At 42.6% G+C, this 23522-nt stretch overlaps 1 protein-coding gene across 3 annotated transcripts in view; it reads left to right on the top strand.

Moving 5' to 3' along the window:
- Positions 1-1213: 1213 nt before the first annotated feature.
- Positions 1214-23522, top strand: part of Plpp1 (phospholipid phosphatase 1) — a 61451-nt gene continuing 39142 nt past the window's right edge. The window contains exon 1 of one of the 3 annotated variants that reach the window (XM_032898878.1): positions 1214-1725. In XM_032898878.1, the coding sequence (XP_032754769.1) occupies positions 1668-1725 (58 nt within the window). In that variant the 5' untranslated portion in view covers positions 1214-1667. The remainder of the gene's footprint in view (positions 1726-23522) is intronic. The other 2 variants (XM_032898879.1, XM_032898881.1) reach the window with 2 other exon arrangements.

Genomic DNA, 23522 nt, shown 5'->3' with positions numbered 1-23522 from the left:
CACTGGTCTTTTGGGGTGCTCTGCAGGAAATACTAGAGAAAGGAGAAGGCATGTTTTGTGATTTGTATCTTACATCTTCATGTAAGAAGATAAACCCCTGGTGGTGTTGGCTCACGTCTGTAACGCCTTGGGAGGTAGAGGTAAGAGTTAAAGCTATTCTCTGCTACACAGCAGAATGTAAGGCCTGTCTGGGTTAAATGAGTCTCTGTCTAAAAAAAAAAGTTACAAGCAAGGAGGAAACCATCTATTGTTAACATCGGTAGTAGTGGTTTAACTCTTTATAAAGCAATTTTCACATATCTTCTCTGAGTCTCCCCACTTCCTCTTGATTAGAAAAGACAGCAGGGATCACCAACACCCTCTTTTTACAAATTAGGAAACAGATTACTAAATATGTTCTGGAGGTCTCCTGGGAATGGGTAGGGGGCCTGCCACTATTGAAGCTTATTATGTACTTATTAAGACATATTAGCTCTCTACTGTCTATGTGAGCATGGCTGATGCTTTGCTAACGATTAAAACTAAGGCCCCTGCATGCTAAGGCCAGAGCTCTACCATTGGACAAGTCTCCAAACTCCTCCCAAATGAAGTCCCTACGAACTCTATTGTAGTAAGAGCCATGATTTGCAGTTAGGGGAAACTGAGCTGGAGATTCATAGCTGAGGAACAAAGAGACTGAAGCGAGTCAGTGAACAGAAAATTACTAAGAAGACATTAATGGCAGGGGTATTCTTGCTAAAGGCAGACCGTGGATTTAATATACATCAAAGGCGGGAGGGTAAATATGTTCGGATATTAAGAATTAAAATATCAAGAATGATCAGAGAGCAAGAAAGATTCTTGCTAAAATGAAGCTCAGCTAGGACCACCAGGAAGATCAAGGTGCAGGTCTCTCAGAGAAAGGGACTTAGAGGTAACTAATTTAAACACTTTGGAGGGAGAGCCCATGGGAGGAGAAGGATGGCGGGCAGCAGGAGCTGTGGAATGGTGTACCAGGGTCCAGCTCTCCTTTAAAGGAAGCATCGCCTAGCACTGAAGGGCTGAATGGAATAAAGAGAGGACTCCCAATCCCTGCAATTTGCCCCGCCCCGTCAACCGGCTTCTAGATTCTGGGCGCGCTCCGCAAGTCGGAGGGCGGGGTCGATAGCGCTGATTGGCTGTCTGCGCTGGCCTGGGGTTTCCCCGGCTCCGCCCATTGTCGTCCCGGCGCTCCTTCAGCCGGCGAGGCCGCGCACTGGCCCAAGCCGCGCGCCCTGGGCGGGAGGAGCCCGAGCCCATGTTCCTCACCCCTCCTCCCTTCGGGTCCTCATCCTTAAAGCTGGAGTCTGCTCGCCCCGCCTGTTGGAGAGGGCACAGGGCAGCGGAGGGCCGCGGCTAGCCGGCACTGAGAGCAGGCGCCTGAGGCGACAGAGCGGCGGCAACTGGCGGGGAGTCCTGGCCCTGTGAGGGGACCGTGAAGGGAAGGTCTGGGGCACGGTTGCTCTTGGTGGCGTCGCGGCCGAGTCCAAACTGCCCAGGTCGCTGCTGCTTTCAGTCTAGGAGGCGTACGGTCGCTTGGGGCTGCCGCCATCCCGAGGGCGGGACTCCTGGGAATTGGGTATCTGGACCGCCGCGGTCTCTTCCAACCGCCGCCCGCACCTGGTAGTGACATCGTCCAGCCCGTGACCATGTTCGACAAGACGCGGCTGCCGTACGTGGTCCTCGATGTGATTTGCGTGTTGCTGGGTACGTAGGCGCCGCGGCCCGGGGGGCTTCCGGGCGGAGGGGGACTGCCGCGGAGCCGCGCACCGGTGTGGGGTGGGTGTGCCCGGCGTGCACGCGCCGCAGCTGCGGGGAGAGTTGTGGGGAGCCGCTTGCGCAGCCGGGGGCGTGGGGGGGACTCCCGCTTCTGCATCCAGCACTCTGGCTCCAGCGTGGGCTCTTCCTGCCTGTCTGTCGGTGCGCTGCTTGGCCTCTGTTCTCGCCTGTGCTGTTACCCTCTGTTTCCCGGCCCACTCTAACAGGCAGGGTGGGCTCCTCCCTCTGCACGGTGCAGAGAACCCTGGAACCCTGGTCACTGACTCATCAGGTTCTGCAGTGAAGCTAGAGGTTTGGTACACTCTGACTTTTCCCGAGCAGTGCCCAGCTTATCATAACCTGTGAGAAGGACTTGAAAGTTTTCGTCTATAAAAGATTTAGAACGTTCCTAATTAGAAGGCGTCGTCAGGTTGTAAATTGTCAGGTTGCAAGAGAGGTGAAGATGGCCAGGTTTCTGCCCGACAAGGTCTGAAGGAGCTTGATTTCCCCCATCCCGTAGGAGTCCTGCTGTTTGCTTCTAGCGCAGCCCTTGCCTTAGTGTGCCTGTCTCCTATGACAGCCGTGCAAAGAGCCGTGCTTTAGCTTCCTTAACTTCTTTAGCTACAGCAAAGTTGACGTTATTTTCCTGATGGAAGACTTCAGTTCCGGGGATCTTTCGTCTCCAGATGTTTTTTTTTTTTTTTTTCCTTCAGGAAAAACACAAAGAAAGCTTCCCAAACCCCCCCAAAACTAGAGTCATCTGGTCAAGGGATAGGCATTGGAAGGGGTGGCTTTCATTTCTTCTCCCCAGTATCGTGTCTGTCGCTTGTAAACCATTGAGTCAGGCAGTAGTACCTAGTTGTAAGCCGTTGGAGGTTTGGGTGGTGGGACTCTGGTTTAAGTAAATGAAGTAGTGCTGGCCGAGTTTTCAAAGGCAGCTGGACTAGTGGCTTGCATCCTGGATACAAATCAGCACAATGGCTTCTCAGAGATAGGACATTTCCCCAGGCTTTAATCTAGCAGATCTAGACTATTCCTCTCTCCTGCTTCCAGCCGGATCATTTAGGTGCCTATAATCTTGACAAACTGTTAAAATTTTCACTATGAGATGGTTCAGTCTTAGAACATTCCTTAGGATGTGGTAACCTTTCTGTAACACAGGCACTTGTGACGTGGAGGTGAGAAAATGTTTAGTTCAGTGCAGGCTACCCAGGGAGAGCCTGGCTCACTAATCAAGAACAGGCTTTATAGAAACATCTTTTCAGATATTGGGGCATATTATTTTAAGTTATTGGCTTATAAAATATTTCCCTTTCTTTTTTGCCTCCTTTCCTCCCTCTCTCCTCTCCTTTCTTCCTTCTTTATAGACAGGGTCTTGCTGTGCAACCTGGTTTGGAACTCTTCTTCCTCAGACTCCAGAGTGCTGGGAATATCGGCATACTCTACCATGCTTATGGTGTTGCTTTCCTATGGACCAAACACTGAGTACCAGGGCCGACACAATACATACTACCCATAGGGAACCACAGCTAATGATAGTAATGTGAAGCCATATGATAGATGTATACTTTCTAATTAATTAATTAATTAATTAATTTGGTTTTCAGTATACCTAACCACAGTTTCCCCTCCCCCTATTCCTCCCAGTCCCCTCTCCCCACAGATCCACTCCTCTGAGAAGAGCAGGCCTCCCAGGTCTATCCTCTGAACATGACATAACAAGAGACAGTAAGATTAGCCACAAACCCTCCTATCAAGGCTGGGAGAGGCAACCCGGCAGGAGGCAAATTCATATGCGTGCCTAGTGTGCTGTCTCATGCTTGTAATCCTATCACCCACACGGTTCAAGTAGAAAGATTCCTGAGTTGGAGGCTACTCTGGGCTACACAGTGAGTTCAGGTCAGCCTAGAATCTCTACATTGAACAAATAAACTGACAAAGACCGTGTATGGTGAGAAAACATGTACGCAGTGCAGTTTTATGAATTCTGTTTTCTGGTGGGCGGCCTATATTTGCAACATGACACATCCTGTTGACCTCGGAGTAATCTTATAGTAATGTAATTGGCCTCACAGTTCAGGAATATGCTGTCCTTAAGGCATTGTCAGTATTTACAGTGTCTTCCCATACCTCTTGGGTTTTCTTTTTCTTTTTTTTTTTTAAACATGGGGCCTGCTCAGGTTGACCTAGAAGTTACCAGGCTAGATTTGAACTTCTGCTTGTCCTCTGAACTGTTAGAAACAGGCAAGAACGACCGTACCCAGCTATGGTGTCCTTAGTGATTTGAAGAAAAGCTCTTTTGAGTGATTCTATATTACTTTAAGTTGCTTTTTAAAAAAAGATACTTCACCATTTGAATCTTTTTTATAAATTGGCATTTCTTTTTTTAAAATTTTTGTTTTACAGTGCATTAGTGTTTTGTCTGCATATATGTCTATATGAGGATGTTAGATTTTGGAGTTACAGACAGTTATAAGCAGTGTGGGCTCTGGGTATTGAACCCAGGTCGTTTGGAAGAACAGCAAGTGTTCTTAACCATTGAGTCATCTCTCTACCCCCATCTATTTGTTATTTTATCTGTTTATTTACTATTTGTTATGATTATTGCTTTTTCTTGTGCTGCCGCTGCAATTTCTCTTAAAGTGGTTCAGTGTATTGTCAAGATATCCCAGATTTCCCTTTTCCTAGGTAGAAAGTAACCTCCTTACTTTAATGAGATATGAACAAAATGTAATTAGATGTGACAACTTCAGCTCTCACAGTTAACACTAAGGGAGAGCACTGATACAGAATGTTTTTAAGATTGACTTTTAGAAGACAGATTTTTATAGTAAACTTACCTTTCTAGGAGAGTGTAAGGAATGTACTAAATTTGAGATTCATTTACCATGCTGACAGCCAGAGATTGGCAGCCTAAAATTGTTTGCTTCAAAAGAGCCTGGCTTAAACTTTTACCCTTTTTCTGTGGAGCATCCATAGGTAAGAGTTGACTACACTGGCAGAAAGATGATTAAGCACTTCGTAAGTATAGGTTATGTGAAAGTGATTCATAATTACAATGTGAATATGTTCCATATTCTGCTAATGACTACTCCAGCATCACTCTGCATACTCATTTTAGTATGATGGTGTTACGTGATTTTGTTACACAAGTACTTTATAATTTTTACCCAGGGTGATGTCTTTTGAAGTGATCATTAAACACTATGTATATATGTGTTTATGTGTGTGCTTGTTTCTAAATAATCTCCATTAATTCATCAATATCTAAATTATTAGTTCCTTTAGTGGATTTGGTAAATCTTGGAAAAAAGAAATTTGAAATGTGATCTATATTTGACCCTGTGAGATGAAGGTAGAGGCCTGCAATCTTTTTCTGTTTTTTTTTTTTTTTTGAGTCTTTGATTTGACAGGTCTATCATTGATTTCTGTTTAAATTTGCCTCTTTGCTTATTTATTTACAGATAGAGTCTCACCATATAGTTTTGGCTGGCCTGGAACCCACTATGTGGACCAGGCTAGCCTTGAACTCAGAGCTCTACCTGCCTCTGATCCTAAGTGCTGGGATTAAAGACAGGTGCACCATACCTGGCCTTGCCTTTGTTCTTGTGATCAGTAGTTCTAACCTGTTGGTAAGTCCATAAACAATCACCTGAACACATGAAAAGCTGCTGTATAAAGAACAGTAGAGGGTTGGTATAAAAGTGGCTATTTTAGCCCAGTATCAGACTATGTCATGAATGTAACTTACTGTTTAATTACTAAGGATCATTTTGTATTTTAGCCACCAGTTAATAGGCACAGAGTCCATTAATTGATTTAGTGCATACTGAGGGATGACTTTTGTACTTTGTTTGAGTACTGGGGAAGGAAAGGTAAATAGGACAGTCCCTTCCCTAAAGAAGCTCAGAGTCTAGTGAAGGAGAAACAAACAAGCTGTTACATCATGCTAAGTGTCCTAGTGCAGGTGTGGTGCCCTTTGACCACTGAGAAGGCCATGGCTTAGATCTATACCATTATAGAGCTGTCCGTGGTGTATCAGTTTACTCTCAGAGACAGACATGCCAGAAGTTGCCTAGTATTACTTTTGTAATTTTTTTCTACGCATTTTCCAACTTTTTCTAGGGAAATAGGGACTCAAGTATCTGTGCTCATAATTGATCTCTAGGTAGTCCTGTGATGGCTAGGAGATAGGTGGAACTGGCAAAACCTGCCTTTTGAGTGTCTGTATTTGGCTGTGCATTGATCCCTTTATAATACCTGTCTGTGCTGCATACACCTTAGACTTAGACGTGATAGTGACCCCGAGGACACACCACAATCTCTAACTGCTTTCTCCAAGTCCTTCCAGTGCTTTTCAAGTGGCTCCCCCATTTTTCCTCTCTTGACAATATCATTTGAGTGTGCTTTTTTGTGGGGGGTTGTTTTTTGTTCTGCTCTTTGCTGTTTTGCCCAGGAACCTACAGATAATACCCATCTGTGTCCAAATCAGAACTGAGAAGGTGTTCTTGTTGCCGGGTCACCAGTTACATGTCTTTGATAGCAGATGCATCAGGAGCTTTGGGCTTTTCTTTTTATTTTTTATTTTTTTGTTTTTTTTTTTTTTTTTTTTTTTTTTTTTTCGTTTAATTGTGTGTGTGTGTTTTCTTTTTGTTTGTTTGTTTGTTTAATTGTGTGTGTGTGTGAGAGAGAGAGAGAGAGAGAGAGAGAGAGAGAGAGCGCTTGAAAGGGCCCATTGGAGGTCATGTGCTCTGTGAGGTGTAATGCCTGCAGAGCCCATAAGATAGAATTATAATCTCTGGAACAGATGGTTGTGAGCTGCTGTGTGGGTGTTGGGAACCAAGCCTGGGTCCTCCAAAAGAGCAAGTGCTCTTAACCCTAAGCCATCTTTCTCATGTTGGCTTTATTGGGAGAATTCAGGTTTCCTTACCATGATCCAAATAAATCGTCATTATGTCAAAACACAGTAAGTGTAGAATAGAATCTGATGACAAAAACATTGGCTACCAACAGTAGGCAGTTATGAAATCTTGTTACTTGTGCCCCAAATACTGGTGTCTGATATCATCACCATAATGCTGACATCCTTTTACCTGTTAATATATCCCTAAAGAATGATCCCTTTGCTGATCCCCAAGATGGGTTGTCTTCAGAAACAAACAAACAAACAAACAAACAAACAAACAGCATGGAAAACATTTGGCTTCATAGTCTCACCCACTTTTGTGCCCTCTTCTCTTTTCTCCTAAAATTGATTCATTCATTCTCATATTTCATACATTTGCTGGTAGCTGAATAGGTTCTTTCTTCAGTTATGCACATTTCTTTTGCTTCTGATGAACGTTTGCTCGATTCATTTCTTAACTTTTCTCCTTTTTTCTATACAGAAGGAGAGAAAGAATGTCAGAAGATGAACAGCAGTTCATGTCAGATTAAGATCTTGCTGCTTTTGCTTGTGCTGGATGGGTAGTGTGGAACAGAAATAGAGGCTGGAGGGAACTGCTATACTTGGGTACCCCGCCTGGCTTCATGCAGTTGAACTGGCTTTCATGAAGTGTGCCCCGCTTGGACTCCACTATGGAAATGTTTAGAGAACTTTCCCCATATATGTTTTATGACGTGTGAATTCTTTTTTTAATGTTCTCTTTGCATTTCATCCTTCGGAAACTCGGAGACATGTTATGAATCTTATTAATCCCATTCTCATTTAGTCATTTTGGCTGAGCTCTACTAAAGTGTCTGAGATGTTTGGGGAATTACTCTGATTTTAAAAATGGAGGTTTTGCTATTTAAATATGAGGTTGTTAGCATTTACTAAGAGGTGGAGATGCTGGTAACATACACGAGCCAACACTCGGATTCAGGCAGACTAGTTAGCATAGTATGTAGTTTCAATTTTTGTGGAAGGAATTTAGATTTTTTAAAAATTATTTTTGTGTGTGCATGGTTTTCAGAGAACAACTTTGAGTGGTATGTTTCCTCTTTCCACTTCTGACTAGGTTCTGGGACTTGAGCTCAGGTTGTCAGATGTACATGGCAAGCACTTTTATGGACTGAGCCATCTCCCTCCTGTGCGGAATTGAAGTACAGTCTGTCTGTATAGTAAGCCGATTAGGGATTGATCATATAGGTGCCATTTTGCTTTATTTCTTTTCAAAAGCAGCACTTCCCTTCCACAGGTTATGCATAGTGCTTGCAAGAAGCTTGGCAAGAGTCTCGCCTTTAAACAATGTTCTTGTTCGTTCTTCTTTTTTCAGTTTAAAGAAAAAAAGAGGGCTCATGTAACCCAAGCTGGCTTTGATTTTGCTAGCTGAGTGTGACCTAGAACTAGCGACTCTGCTGCCTGTGTCTCCTGAGTGGTGGCGTTCGGGTGCACCACCACGCCTGGTTTTGTGAGGTGCTTGGGCGTGGGATCAAACCCAGGGCTCCCTGCATGCCAGGAACATTCTGCCAACAGCCACATCCCCATTGTTTTTTCATTCCTCCCAAATTCCTTTCCTTTCTCCTGCTCTTTTTCTTTTAACCATTAGGTTTTTAAACTCTAGATGACTCAGGCATAGTTTTGTTTTGTTTTTTCCTTTACTGAAAGAAGTCTAGAACTGGGAATGACTGCTCTTTAAAACCTGTAGGTTTTGTTTAGCACATTAGACATAGCACGTTCTTCCAGTGGACTTTGGACCTACAGTTTCTCAGTTCAGATTCTTTCTCTTTATTAACTATGTGACCTTGGGAATGTCTCTTCAAGTACCTGTGTTTCCTCAGCTGTATAATATACAATAACCTACTCGGAGCTTTCTTTGTAAAATTTAAATGAGTATGTAAATTACTTAGTGAGTCCCTTACATTTACTATGTATGTTGAGTAAAGTAATTCCCCGTAGTTCTTACACCTGTAACATAATGAGTAATAGAAGTAGCATTACCTAGGTTTGTATTAGGGATAGAAATACAGAGTTTAAAACCTTTCCCACGAGAGCTCATGGAATGCTTTTGAGATCAAACATTTTATCCGTTATGTGTAAACCCCATGTATGTGCAGCAGTAATTCCAGGCACGGTGGAAACTGATCTGCTTAGTTTTGGTGTAATTGAGTAAATGGAAAACCCGTGACTGTATACAGTGTTACATTCTAAATTTCACCTTATTCAAGAAAAGGAGAATGAGTTATACACTTACTGTTTTTACTGCTTAAGTTTTAGGAATGGTCTCTGCTTGTCTTAAAAAAAAATTGAGATAAGATTCCTAAGATTTTTTTTGAATAGCTATAATTCAACACTCTTATTTGTAGATAAAGTCTTTCTTCTTCTTTGAGGCAGGATTTTATGTAGTCCAGGTTAGCCTTGAACTGTCTATGTAGCCAAGAATAACCCTGAACTCCTGAGCCTTCTACCTCTCAAGCACAAGAGCTTGAGACCCACCCCACCTCATTTATATGCATTCTATAATTAGAATTTTTCTCTATAATTAGGCAGCAAAGGAACAGTTGTGCAATGCCCTCTCTCTCCTTCTTTCTTTTGTCATGAGCATATATATTCTGTATGTTTGTAATGGTGTGTGTGTGTGTGTGTGTATGTATGTATGTATGTATGTATGCATGTATGCTCTGTGCATGTACATGTGGAGGCCAAAGGTCACCTTGGTGTTAGTCCTGGAGAGCCTGCTGTTTGTGTTTGTTTGGAGATAGTGTCTCTGGGACCCGGGTCCGGTGAACCCCAAGGGGTCTCCCAGTTGTAGGGATTGTGAACTTGCTCCACTATGCTGTCTTGTTTTATTGTAATCGTAGGTGCTTGAGATTGAACTCAGGTCCTCAGGCTTACATGGCAAGCACTTCACCAACTGAGCTGTCTCTTCAGTCCCCCTCCTTCTCTCATGGGTTCATTCTCTTTCTCCTTTCTTTTTCTTTCACTTGTTTCCTTCCTCCCCCACTTTTCTTTCAGTCTCACACAGGCCAGGTTGGCCTCAGACTTGTCTTGTAGCTCAAGCCGGCCCTTATTCCTAGTCGTCCTGCCTCTGCCTCCTAAGTGCTGGAGTCTCGGGTGCACGCCACCTCACCTGTCTAACTCTGTTCTACAGATATTTATCTTGACACATAGAAAACCTGAAATTGTCTTCATGTGGTTTAAAACTAGTATTACGTTTGAAAAGAACTTGAGTCTGTATACTTTCTCATTAAGTTTACTAAGTGCGTATTAAGTTCTTAATCTAGTGCTAGGAGTTGAGGACACTAGTGTGAGGAAGATGCTAATATGTGACCGTATTTTGTAGAGGCCATGGGAGAATTAAAAGAGAAGCACACCGAGAGGCTTTGGGGGATAGTTGAAACAGAGATCATGCATCTAGATGCCAATAAATTGCCCATGAGGAGGTAGGGGCTGGTGTTAAGCATAGGGAAGAGCAGGTGCTGAGGCCCAAAGGAGGAAAGAACATTTTAAAATAGAAAAGAGGCCTCCGGCCAATTGTAGCCTCGCTGCTGTGGCATTGGAGTTCACCATGGCCGAGGATGACTAGGGGAATTTCCCTCAAACTTTAAGGTGAAAGTGCTTTTGATTGTTTTAATTTCACACCCTTTCCTTTGGGGCTTTTATTAAAAGCTTATGTGTTACTATTGCCAGCCATAAGCATGACATATAACGGGTAGGTGTTGCAGGTCTCTTTAGTGGGGGAACAGGCTGCTGGATATGCAACTGTGGTCCACAGCGGGGCCTAGAGAACTAGCAAGGAGATGCTCTCTCAGCTAGTACAGCCTTAAAACAAAGCCAGGGTCTCTTTGAAATTTTCTTTAAGTAACTTATTTATTTATTTTTGCTTAATCAAACAAATGATTTTTTTTTTCATAAAAAGAAAAGGCCAGTGTGGTTGAATTACCATGTGCTTACATACACACACACACACACACACACACACACACACACACACACACACACACCACCACCCCTCCCTGCTTGAATCTTTATATCCTAGGAAAGTGCTTTAACACTGAACTTCTCCCCACAATTCATTTCAGTGTAGAAAATAGTAACATATTGATTTAGTGCTTTCTGGGCCTGTGTGGGCTGTGCAGTTTCTCAGCATCTTGGCTCAGGGTGATTGGCTTAGCCAACTTCTTTCTGTAAGTGATGGAGTCAGCCACAGGGTAGTTGAGAAATGACCCAGAGCAGCCCAGCTATAAATGGTGTGGGTCAGGAATCGGACATATACTTTCTAACTTTTGCATAGTGATTAACTGGTTCCGATTTCGGATATATTGAAATGAGTAGAACAGGTAAAGGAATGGGGGCTGTTATTTGGCATACTAAAAATAGTATTACTATAGGTGGCCCAGAAGTTTTATGATTGTCCTTGTCCTGTGTGGCTGTGTGGTTTCAGAGTCAGAGTCTGCTTAGCATATTTTGAGCATGAATCTACTGTCTAAAACAGGCACTTTAATTTTCACAACCCAAATTTGTAATGACCATGAAGAGTTAGCAATGAGGTAACTGGTGGGGATGTAATTGAAGGATGGAGCTAATTTGCCCTGTTGAGTGGCATTCCTGTAGCTCTTTTCTTCAAAAGGCATTGTTGTTGTAGGCTTTCCTTCTGAGTTCTCACAGGAAAGAAGAGCCTTTGCCCTTCCTATGCTTCAAGTGAATCATGTGTCCTCTTCAGAGTAAGGCATTAAAGAAGACAAAGTTAGAACCTCATGGTTTAGTCCTATGCTGCCAGTTCTTGGAAATGTTGCTAGAGTCTTTTTCTGGGTGAGGCGTCTAGGAAAAGGGCATCTAGGAAATGGGTAGTGGAAAAGATCTTTGGTTAATTGGCAGCTGCTTAAGCTGGGTTCTGCATTGCTCTTTAAGTTCATTCACATCCACAGCAGGAGAGATGGGTTGGCTGCTGCAGTGCTAGAGAGGTGAGCGAGGAGAGAACCACTATTTATTGATGGCCTGTGATTTGCTCTTACACAAACTCATGTACCATGACACAACTGCAAGAGTACATAGTACTGGCTTTATCTTATACCCTACCACTGGGATGGCAAAAATGACTGGAATAATAAATCTCATAGGTTCTAAGGAGTTCTTGCTCATTATGGAGTAGGGACTCGTGAGAATTTATAGTATGACTGTATGATGAGTTAGTAATCCTCACAACTGAGGTTGCCAGAGTGAATGAAACAAGGTCTCCATCCTCCAGATCTGCACACTGCCTTGTAAGAGGAGACAGGCTTCATTCTGCCTGATACTTTCCCTAGACCACTGCTGTCTCTGCAGAGGTAATAGGGGGCTTCGGGAACATTACTTTTGGATGGTGCTGAGTTACAGCTTGTGTAGAAATTCAGGGAACCGATCCATACACATTATGTTATTCCAGATACTCAGTAGGCATTCAGATGTTTGTCATATGAATGAATAAATGAGTCAGCTGCTCTTCTAAGATTTGAGAATATGTTTGCGTCAGCCACTCTTAGAAGATTCTAGCTCTGTGGGTTACTGTAACACTAGGCAGGTCACCCTCGCTCCTTCAGAATTTCCTCATCTAATGAGGAAAAGGATGATGCTACCAGTTTCTTCCTCATAGTGCTGTGAAGTAAGATGAGACAATGTGTGAGGAAATGTCTGTGACAGGCTGAGCTTGGTCCTGGTCTACAGTAGGCACTCAGTGTTGCAATTTTAATCATTATCCTTATTAAGCTAATCAACCAATTTTGTATCACTGACACATGGTATTTAAATGTGGTTTCCTTTGCTGGTGCGTTTTCTTTTGGAATTCTGTTGAATGTAGTTCTAATTATAATTTATTCTCATTCTCTCTGTCTCTTGCTGTCTCTGTCTCTCTCTCTGTCTCTCTCTGTCTCTCTGTCTCTCTCTGTCTCTCTGTCTCTCTCTCTCGCTCTCTGTCTCTCTCTCTCTGTGAGTTGGGTGGAGGGATGAGGGCTGGGAGAATCTAATTCAGGGTTTCATGTGTATCAGGTGAGAATTGTACTACTGAACTACAACCCTAATCACAATTTCAGCTACGTTGAAGATGCTCTTCAGAGCCAGGCAGTGACCCATGCTTTTTACCTCCAGCACTCACTGGGGAGGCATAGGCAAATGGATCTCTGAGTTTGAGGCCACTTGGTCTACAGATCAAGTTTCAGGACACCCAAGGCTACAAAAAGAAATCCTGTCTTGGAATAAATAAATAAATAAATAAATTAATTAATTAATTAAAAAGGATGTTGGGGGGCACTCTTCAGTACTTGGCCCATTTCTGTTTCTGATCCCTAGGTTATCATGGGAAGTTTCTTTTTTCCTTTTCTTTCCCCCATCTCTCACTTCTTCCTTTTTGTTTGTTTGTTTTTAAACAGGGTCTTGTATATCCCAGATTGGCCTCAAACTCAGTAGGTAGCTGAAATGGCCTATGAGTGCCAGATCTTGCCTCTGCTTCTGGAGTCCTGGAGTGCTGGGGTTAGAGCGGTGAGCAGCCCGCACCAGGCTCGTTTGGATTATTTCTAACCTGTTTCTTCCTGGAGTCAGATCCTCATTGTCCACTTGTCTGTATGTCTTAGTGAGCAGTCTTCTCACAGCTCACAGGCAAGGGAAATGAATGCACATGGGTGGAGAGAACAGCCAACTAGAAACAGGAAAAGCAATGGAAGCTGCTCAAGAGCTGAATGAAAAGTTAGGCTGACAGAGCTAAACTGCTGGTTGTCTGTGTAACTTCTTGTGGTCAGAATGACGGTCATGCTGACCACTAGTATCTGGGATAAGTGTAACTCAGAGAGGGCATCAAGCATATGACTATGCGTAATTAAAATTCATAAATTTTCATTAAGTAAAAAACATTTACAAATGACATCCCAATTTGATTTAGTTACCCATGGGGACAGTGACAAGAGATATCTGTGGTAGTTTTATTTTTCCTCCAAAGGCATAGATAAGACACTAATATCAAGTGTGCTGCTTTCCAAATATTTACATCTGACCCATTAGCCCATCTGGAGAAAAGGCTTCTTTGATGTTATCAAAACTTGTTAATCAGGTTATAGGTAATGGAGTTTTATAGCTAGTGGTGATTAGCTGTATTAAAACTGACATTTCAAGTGCTGCCATTGAATGTAGACTTAAAAAGTTAAAAGTGTGATTAAATATGGAAAGTCACTGACTTAGATGTCAGATTCTGTGATCTTCATGGCCAAAATGACATGTCTGCTTCGTTAGTCATATGTAAATCGTAATGAAGATAACGCCTGTCTTGCCTGTCTCAGGGTCATAGTGGTCATGGAGAGTCTGTCATCTGCTGCAGTCTGCATGGCAGTAGTTCACACCGGTGGACCTGGGACAGAGCAACCACAGTTGCAATCTAGTTTGAATATCAGGGGACTGCCATCTGTGTCTCATACAGCATGTTTGTCACAATGTGAGGCAAAGATATGACACTGAGGGGAGGCACTCTTTTAAAAGTATAATTTGCCTGTGACCTTCAGGACGAAAAAAATAGCAGAGGTGCCCATTAACAAAATAAAATACAAAATAAAATGGTTCATGGTTAGGGAGGTAATAGTTGAATGTTAGACTTGAATGTTACAGTAAGGCCGCTGCTAACAGACGGAACACAGAGACACACACATGCATATATATGGCATTGTGATATAAATTCATAATTCATGAACTCTTGGAGAATTTCACACACTTATCCTACAACTGTAGAGATCTAACACCAACCAGAATTAAAATATTTTGGCTCAAATAACATGAAAATCTTAACAAGTTTGAGTCCTATATAAGAACAGCATTCCTATTTTCCTAATAGTTAAAAACTTACATTTAGAAACATTGAAGTACTTGATACTCATGGCTGAAACCTTAGTGTCCAGGGAACCTCTGTAGCCCACAGACCTGATGGGTGTTACCACCAAATCACTCTATTCTAATAGAGAAAAAGACAAAGAGGAAAGCAGGAAAAGAATCTTCTCTTTTAAAGAAACCAAACCAAACATTTGGCCAGGTAGTCTGTCAGGGTTTCAGGTGAAGTAGGTGTCTGAGGTCTAAAGGAGCCATCGAGAGTGCATGCTTTGTAAGGCCTGCAGTTGTTACCCAACGTAGAGATAATGGAGAGTCAGGATCAAGTACGTAGGGTTTTTTTTTTTTTTTTTTTTTTTTTTTAAGTTAAACAGTTTCATGAAGAAATGGGACGAACTCATCTCTGCCATCCTCATAGCCCTGGGGATGTCAGCATCCACCTTCAGTGGCTCCTGTAGAGATATAACAAGTCAGGGCAGGGCCACAGCCTGTGTGTCAGGCCTGGGCCTCACCTTCCCACTATAGGAGCAGTAGACAAGGAGCTGTGATTGCTGGGCACTCTGGGCCAGATCCAAAGGGCTGGTCTTCTGTGCCCTCTGGAGATGAGTAGCATTTATAGGGATTCAGATAAGAAAGAAATTTGACCCTTTATGTTAGCCAATTCATTAGACTTGTATTTAGAATTTACTAGCAAGAAGGACTTGATGATGGTTGCCCTGATTTCAAACCTTCAGACTCCACGATTGAGGATGAAATCCTGGAGCTGGGCATGGGGGCTCTTCTCTAGGAATTAGAGGCCAGCCTCAGTAGCATGGAGATTGCCTCAGCAGCCAACACAAAGGACAGCAACATTATTCCAAAACCAGCCACAGCCTGGTTCTGGAAGGCAGGACCTGGGTTAGCATCCAAGTAACATGTAAAATTATAAAAGCATGAAGACATTTTGAGCTGTCAAATTATTCACATCGACATGATAAAAATGTCAAAACAGGAGGCAAAGCTTTACTGATTGTGAGTAGGGAATGGTCCTACAGTAAAGGGTATACATTGGTACATTTTAGTGAGCCAGCATTGTATCTGTGAAAATGAGCATCAGAATGCTTGTAATTTTAACAGAACTTTGTTATAATATTTTATTTGTGTTAATATGTAAAACATTTTCCTTTAGTCTCCTAGCATATTGAGCTTTGGCAGAATTCTTGTGTTTTGCGATCACGTCTTTAGTGTAGGGACAGCACGGCTGCTTGAATCTCAACCTCACAGCTTGAGTTTTTTGTCTAAAAGGCCTGGGTCTCCATCTCTATATGTAATTCTCATTCTGTGGCCTGGTGTTGCCAACTACATTTTAGGCATTTGTTTCTTCCACAAATATGTTCCTATTTACTATTTGCCAGGCCCTGTGTTAAGTAGTGGTCACACAACTAGAGAAGAAAACAAACCAGTGCATCGTATGAAGGAAATTTTGGGAACTATAGTAGTTCATAGTAAACAGCTTTAAAATAATTGCTTTGGGGCCAGAATGTAATGTGCAGTAGGTGTTTAGCACGTGCATGAGCTAAAAGCCCAAACCAAGCTGAGACAAACAGTCCCATCTGCTCGGTAGAGTATAGATTAGAACTTAGAAAGAGAGGGCTTAGGGACATCACTAGGAGGCTTTGAAGCTGAGATAAGGGCACGGAGACTAATGCAGTTGGTAGTGAAATTTGGGAGACTATAGGAACCCATCTTAGTTACAGTATAGACAATAGGTAAGGGATAGCAATACCCAAACCAGTTCTTAACTGTAGGACACTAGGAGAGAACCACATCTCAAGGGAAGTTAATGGAGAAGAGATAATGGTTTTAGATTTATTAAACTTTAAATACCGGGCTGGAGAGATAGCTCAGTGGTTAGGAACACTGACTGCTTTTCTAGAGGTCCTGAGTTCAATTCTCAGCAACCACATGTGGCCTCTTCTGGTGTATCTGAAGACAGCTAAAGCTCATATAGATAAAATAAATAATTCTTTAAAAAGAAAAAAAAAAAGCCAGTCAGGCATGGTGTATGACTTTAATCCCAGGACTCAGAGGCAGAGGCAGGTGGATCTCTATGAGACAGCCAGGGCTACGTAGAGAAACTTTGTCTCAAACAAACAAACAAACAAACAAACAAAAAACAGACACAGAAAGAAAGAAAGAGTAAAGAGAAGAGAAGAGAAGAAAAGAGAAGAGAAGAAAACAACTTTGGGATGGGGATTTAGCTCAGTGGTAGAGCACTTGCCTGGCAAGTGCAAGGCCCTGGGTTCAATCCTTAGCTTGAGGTGGGGGGTGGGGGGTAGAAGTACACACACACACACACACACACACACACACACACACACACACACAGTTGTGATAAGAAGAGGCAAGTGTAGCAGGTGAGGAGGGAACCAGCATGGACACAGTAGACCAGTGTTCACAAATCTCGAGACACTTTCAAGCTTATGTGATAGATCAGCCTCTGCCTCTCTTTTGAGACAGTTTCACCATGTAGTTCAGGCTGGCCTGGAACTCTTAATCCTCCTGTCTCAGCTTCCCTTCCCATTACTTTGTATGTATGCACATATGGGTCTAACATGTGTCTAACATGCTCCATAGCATCCATGTGGAGGTTGGAGAGTACTGTGGAGTCAGTTCTCCCCCACCTTTTTGTGGGTTCTGGGGGTCTAATTCAAGTCAGTAGACTTGCACAGCAAGCAACTTTACCTGCAAAGCGTCTTATTGGCTCACATCAGCTTCTGAATGCAGATATTAGGGATGTGTGCCACCAGGTCAGGCTTAGTGGGATCACTTCTTTTTGAGGAGAGTGGGAGGAAGACCAGCTAGGGATACCAGTTAGAACACGAAGATAATTGGTTGTGGAAGTTTGCTTAGGGGATGCAGTAATCAGAGATAAAGAAAATACACTAGATCAACGCTAAAGAAACAGTTGACCCTTACTTAGAAATAACCTATTTGAAACTTATTGAGAAGTAACCTATTTAAAGTTGGACATGGTGGTGTATTCCTGAAATTCCAGCACTTAGGAGGCAGAGGCAGGCTGTGAGACTTTGTCTCAGAACAGAAAGGGTAGCTGCATTGTGTTGGTTTTGTAAAGTAACTGTTACCAAGTTCCATGGAAGGAGATTGAGATTTAGAGCCTGGAATTCAAACTTTGAGAATTTTGCTGTGTGGGTTTTCTTCTATTGGATCACACTACTGGTTGGTTGTGTATGAATAGAGCACTGTCTGCTTCAGATTTGTTAGGATTGAACAAGACTGTATGTAAATAAACAACCTATTTCTTAGGTTTGCTCCATTCCAATATGTGCTCCTTTCCTTGTTTCTTATGGTTAAAGGTATTTACTATATAGTTGCGATACTGAATGCTTACTCTTAGCCTTAAAGTAATTCACAGGAGTCCTTCCTTGGTTAGCTTATCCACTGTATGAAGCAACTTGAGGTCAAATATACATTTACATATACATAAACTGGATACATGATTTACTTCCATAATAACCATAACTTTAAAAAATATAAACATTTCTTGTCCAGTATATTTGTGTACATTTTCTAAAAGTGTGTGTGTGCGTGTGTGCATGTGTGCGTGTGTGCATGTGTGTGTTGTAAACAGTGTACTAATTTAGATATGCCAATTTGGTGACTTCTTACTAAAGTTTTTTATATTTCTGAGACACTAAATTTAGTAAATGTTATTTTAGTTTCTGAACCTTTGCCACTTGGTATAATTTCAGACTAAACACACTACATGTAAATGCTCTTAAGATTTGAAAGACAGTTTTAAAATTTGGTGGTATGTAACCTATACTGGGTCTCAGGGTGTGAAGTCCCAGGTCTGGATCTCATTTGTGTTTTTATCCTCTCTAGAAGTTGAAGGCTGGACTTTTAGCATGCTAGGCAAATTTTCCTGAGCTACCTGTATTTTTTGTAGATTCTTGAAATTTTTCTACACATATTTTGAGTACTAAGATGAATCAAGTCAGTCTGATTTGTGTAAATTTGGTTAATGAAGCAATCTCCTTAAAGATTTTTAAATGTGCTCTCAACTGCTACCCTATTAAACTCCTGAGGCGTTTATGTATGTGTACTGTGGATGACTTCTCTAGAGTTTTTACAAGCATTCTAATTCCACAGCTTGATCAAAGACTTGCTGAAGCAGTGAACATTTTACTCATAGGAACACAGGCCTTCTGTGGATGGAAGAACTGGTTTCTTTTTATTGCTGGTAGAGAAGGCTTTCTTGGCTCATGGAATTTTGAGGGTGGTCTTGCTGAGCTGTCTTGGTAGTTCTCTCATAGAAGTAAGTTAACAAGCTGTTCTTCCTGAATATATAATTCTTTGGTCTACAAGTTTAATTTAATATGTAGACAAAATCCTATAGATCATATCTTTAACCCAGAGATTACTCTGGAGGCTATGCTTCAAAGGGGAGCGTTCTGCCTCATAACTCTCCTGCACTGTCCTCTGAAGCGTGGTGGCTGTTGACAAGACAGTGTGTGGAGTTAGCATTTGATGAAGTGTACCTGTGACACTGCAGTAGATTTTCCAAATTCAAAAATGACCTTTTCAGGTGGGTGTAGGAACTCAGGCCCGTGATCAGCACTAGGAAGCATGAAGTGGGTAGATTGCTGAAGTCCCAGGCAAGCCTGGGCTATGGAACAGTGCTGTCTCACAAGGAACAATATATCTTTTAAAGCCTTTGTGGTGGTACATGCTTATAATCCTAGCCATGTGGAAGGCTGAGGCAGGATTGCAGTTTGGGTCAGCCTGGGCAATGCAGTGAGAACTCATTTTTAAATGGTACATTACCTTTCAACCATACATTACTTTTCACACTGCCACCTTTTCTTTCCCCTTCTTTGTCTTTTGATTTTGGAAATTCATGACACTTCACTGTATAAATATTGATACAATCTACTTAGTTCCCCATTTTGCATATTTAAATCATGAATGATATAGAATACAGTCAATTGTTAAGTTGTAGTTTTTTTATTTTAAAATATTTTGTGATTTCCAAATTTTCTAAAATCTATTCATGCTTAATTGATAAACTCTAAAAAGACCACAAAAGAAAATTTGTTGTAATCCTGCTGCCTGTCACCCAGAGATGCTAACCCTTTCAAGGTTGTGGTGACAATGTATCTTTCCTGTGCTGTTTTTATATCCACGTGCCTGTTTTGATAGTGTTCTTTACATAGTCTTAATTGGTTTGGAATTTGCTACATATTCTAAGCTGACCTTCTGTTAGTAAGAAGTCCTCATCCTTCTGCCCCAAGTGATGGGATAGCAAGTGATGTATACCACCATGCCCAACCCTTCTTTTAAACAATGATTGATTTTGAGTGGGGCATGATGGTGTACACCTTTAACCCCAGTACTTTATAGGCAGAGGCAAGCAGATCTATGTGACTTCAAAGCCAGCCTGGTCTACATAGTGAGTTCCAGAACAGCCAAGGATATGTAGAGAGACTCTATTTCAACTCCCCTCCCCTCAAAAAACACAATAACAAAAGATTTATGTGTTGGAATATTTTGCTTGCGTGTGTGTGTGTGTGTGTGTGTGTGTGTGTGTGTGTGTGTGTGCGCGCGTGCGCACGCACTGCATGCCTGGTAGTAAGGCTGGAGGCTGTCATTGATTCTCTGGAACTGGAGTTATAGCTAGTTGTGAGCTATCCTGTGGATGCTAGGAAATGAATGAGTCTCCTGGGATAGCAGCACGTGTTCATAACCATTGAGCTATTTTTCCAGCCTTTTCTCTTCTTGATCCTCCTCCTTTTCTTTTTGTAAATCCTGGGGCTGGAAAGACACTAATGACTCTCGGCTAAGGGCTACTCTTCCTTACAACACAGTTTTAATTCCTAGCACCCACATGGTGGCTCACATCTGTAACTTCAGACCCAGGAGATCTAACCTCATCTAGCCTCTAGTAGGTACCGTATGCACTTGATTTACAGATATACATGACTACAAAGTGCCCATACAGATAAAAGAAATACACTGTGTGTGTGTGTGTGTGTGTGTGTGTGTGTGTGTGTGTGTGTGTGTACCATGATGTATATAAGGAGGGCAGAGGACAACTTAATGGGATCAGTTCTCTCCTTCTGCCATGTAGGTTCTGGTTGTCAGGCTTGTGTGAAAAGTGCCTTTATTTGCTGAAACATTTTGCTAGCCTATTATCTTGTTTTTTACTTTATGTTTTAAAAATCCTTTTAACATATTGTGTGTGTGTGTGTGACTTCCCTGGCTCACACATGTGTGCATGTGTGTGAGTGACTTCCCTGGCTCACACGTGTGTGCATGTGTGTGAGTGACTTCCCTGGCTCACATGTGTGTGCATGTGTGTGAGTAACTGCCTTGGCTCACATGTGTGTGCATGTGTGTGAGTGACTGCCCTGGCTCACATGTGTGCATGTGTATGAGTGACTGCCCTGGCTCACATGTGTTTGCATGTGTGTGAGTGACTGCCCTGGCTCACACATGTGTGCATGTGTGTGAGTGACTGCCCTGGCTCACATGTGTGCATGTGTGTGAGTGACTGCCCTGGCTCACATGTGTGTACATGTGTGTGAGTGACTGCCCTGGCTCACATGTGGAGAAGGTGAGAATACAGCTCTTGAGTGCTGGCTCAGTCCTTCTCAGTCAGGCTTTCCTTGCTGAGCCCCCTCACAGGCCCACATTTGAATCCCAGGTTATCTGCAGTTCCTGCTGCATAAACCATCCTTGGAGAGACTCTGGAATCCTCAGGTACCTTGGTATCTCAGTGTACTCTGCTCTATCCTGTCAGCCTCTCTACATCTCGATCATAACTCCTGTAACATCGGATCAGACCAGGCGAACAGATTAGATAGCGTTGGAGATGGTGGATCTGATAGCTTCTATGAATGCAAGGATTACAGAGGCCTTTTACTTAGAGAGATAATTGCAGTATTTGAGTTAAGCATTTGGATAGATTTGCATATCATAGCAAGAGACCAGAAGAGAAAGATTAGGGAAGAAAGCATTCTTTTTAGATAAATCTTTACTATGCCTGGGATTTTATCCATAACATTTCTGGGTGATAGGTAAATATTACTCATACTAGATGAGGAAACTGAAATTAGGAAAGAAATGTGCTGATACTCATTCAAGTAGTTTCTGGTAATGTGCCAGAAGCAAATTAAGACAGGCCTATCTGACTACCCAGCCCTGTCCAAGACTCCAACCTGCTGCACGGAAGCAAGGATTACAGGAGCGTTGGAGTGGACTCGCATGACGAGCTGACCTCTGCCGGGTCCAGGGGTGAGGTCCTGTAGGGTGGGATAGGTGCAGCACGTGTGGAGCTGGGATGAAGCTTCAGGCAGACCTCAGTGGCGTTTCTGTTGATTCTGTTGATACACAATCTAAATCTCTCTGTTGGCGTATAATGAACTTAGGTTAGAAATATTAAAAACTTTTATTTTTATTTCTTTATTTCTGTGTGTATGTGTTTGTGTGTATACATAAGTTTATTTATGCCAGTGCCCAAGGAGGATCAGAGGGGCATCAGATCAGGGGAACTGGCATTACAAGTCATTGGGAATGTACGTAGGTACTGGGAACTAAGCCCAGGTCTTCTGCAAGAGCAATGTGTACACATAATCTGTCCAGGCCTGTAGTTAGTCAATGTAGAATGTAGCCTTGTAGTTGCTACCGAGTCAGGATAGAGAATTGGTCAGTTTTTCCATAAGTTACTGGTTTATTATTTTTTCACACTTCTCCTTTGTAATCTAGTTCCCCCACTGCCCTCTAGCTCTGGTAACCACTGAGCTGGTCTCCATCCTATAATGTCATATAAATGGAATGTTGTCATATAATTCATATAAATGGAGTTACATGGTGTGCAGCCTGTTGAGTCAGCCTGATGCATTTCTGATAAGCTGCCCATTTATGGTGCACATGTTCTAGTACAGTTTTTCAAAATGTGTCCATATTATTCCCAACTCCAATTCCAGCTCTGTAAACAGAATGTTTTTGGTCTTATTAAATTATAGCTCCAAGTCCCAAAGAAATCCTAAGTAGATTGCCCTGAGAGTGCCCAGAGAAGGGAAACTAGAAATAATCACACACCCTTAGTCATTTCCCTGCCTCTTGCATCCAGAAAGCCACATGGAAAATTTGCTACTGACTCTGTGACCTTAGGCAGCAGGAAAAAAAGAGAACAGCTGTTAGCATAGGGGAGTGGAAGGAATGGGTGTCCTTGGCCAGTTGGCCTGTCATGTGCTTTTCTGAAGGGAACAACAGGTGACCAGCAGGTGTGAAAAACAGGTGAGCACTCTTCCCACCTCCCTTTCTCTCTCTCTCTCTCTCTCTCTCTCTCTCTCTCTCTCTCTCTCTCTCTCTCTCTGTGTGTGTGTGTGTGTGTGTGTGTGTGTGTGTGTGTGTGTGTGTGTGTGTGAAGCACCCTTCTGTAACAGCTTTGGAAAATTTTGGCTTTGCTTTTGTGTTCTTGTGATCCTGTGGGTAGATGATCTACCATGGAGCACATCCTCAGCCCCACCTCTGGGTTTCTTTTTAGAGCTGTTTAAATATATACCTAAAAAGATTGTAGGTATGAGAATGAACTAAAATGCTCCAAAGTTGAGAATATTGCTGGGAATTACGGACTCAAACCTATAAAATGGAGAGGCAAACAAACACCCCCCCCCCCAATAAAAACCCAAAACCCAAACCTTTGGTAAGTATCACTTAAACAAACTCTTTTCCTTCCTTGCTTTTCCTCCTTTGTTCTAATGAGAGAGAAGCGGGGTGGGGTGTGCAGAGTAATTCTCACAGTGGAATCAAGCTAACCACGGAGAGGCGGTGCTGCAAGGCAGTGACCAGAAGGCAGGTGCCTGTGGAGCCCTGGGTGGTTTGTTCGGTTACTCTCTCATTGCTGAGCCAGTGCTCTGTCACACTGTCTCCTCACACCTGCCGTTTCCAGCTCTCCCTTGAACTAACTCCTTGTTCTGAA

This window comes from Rattus rattus, chromosome 3 (assembly GCF_011064425.1).
Source record: "Rattus rattus isolate New Zealand chromosome 3, Rrattus_CSIRO_v1, whole genome shotgun sequence".
In the NCBI taxonomy this organism is placed as follows: domain Eukaryota; kingdom Metazoa; phylum Chordata; class Mammalia; order Rodentia; family Muridae; genus Rattus; species Rattus rattus.
The sequence above is the reverse complement of the archived record's forward strand: the minus strand, read 5'-3'. Positions and strand labels throughout refer to the sequence as shown.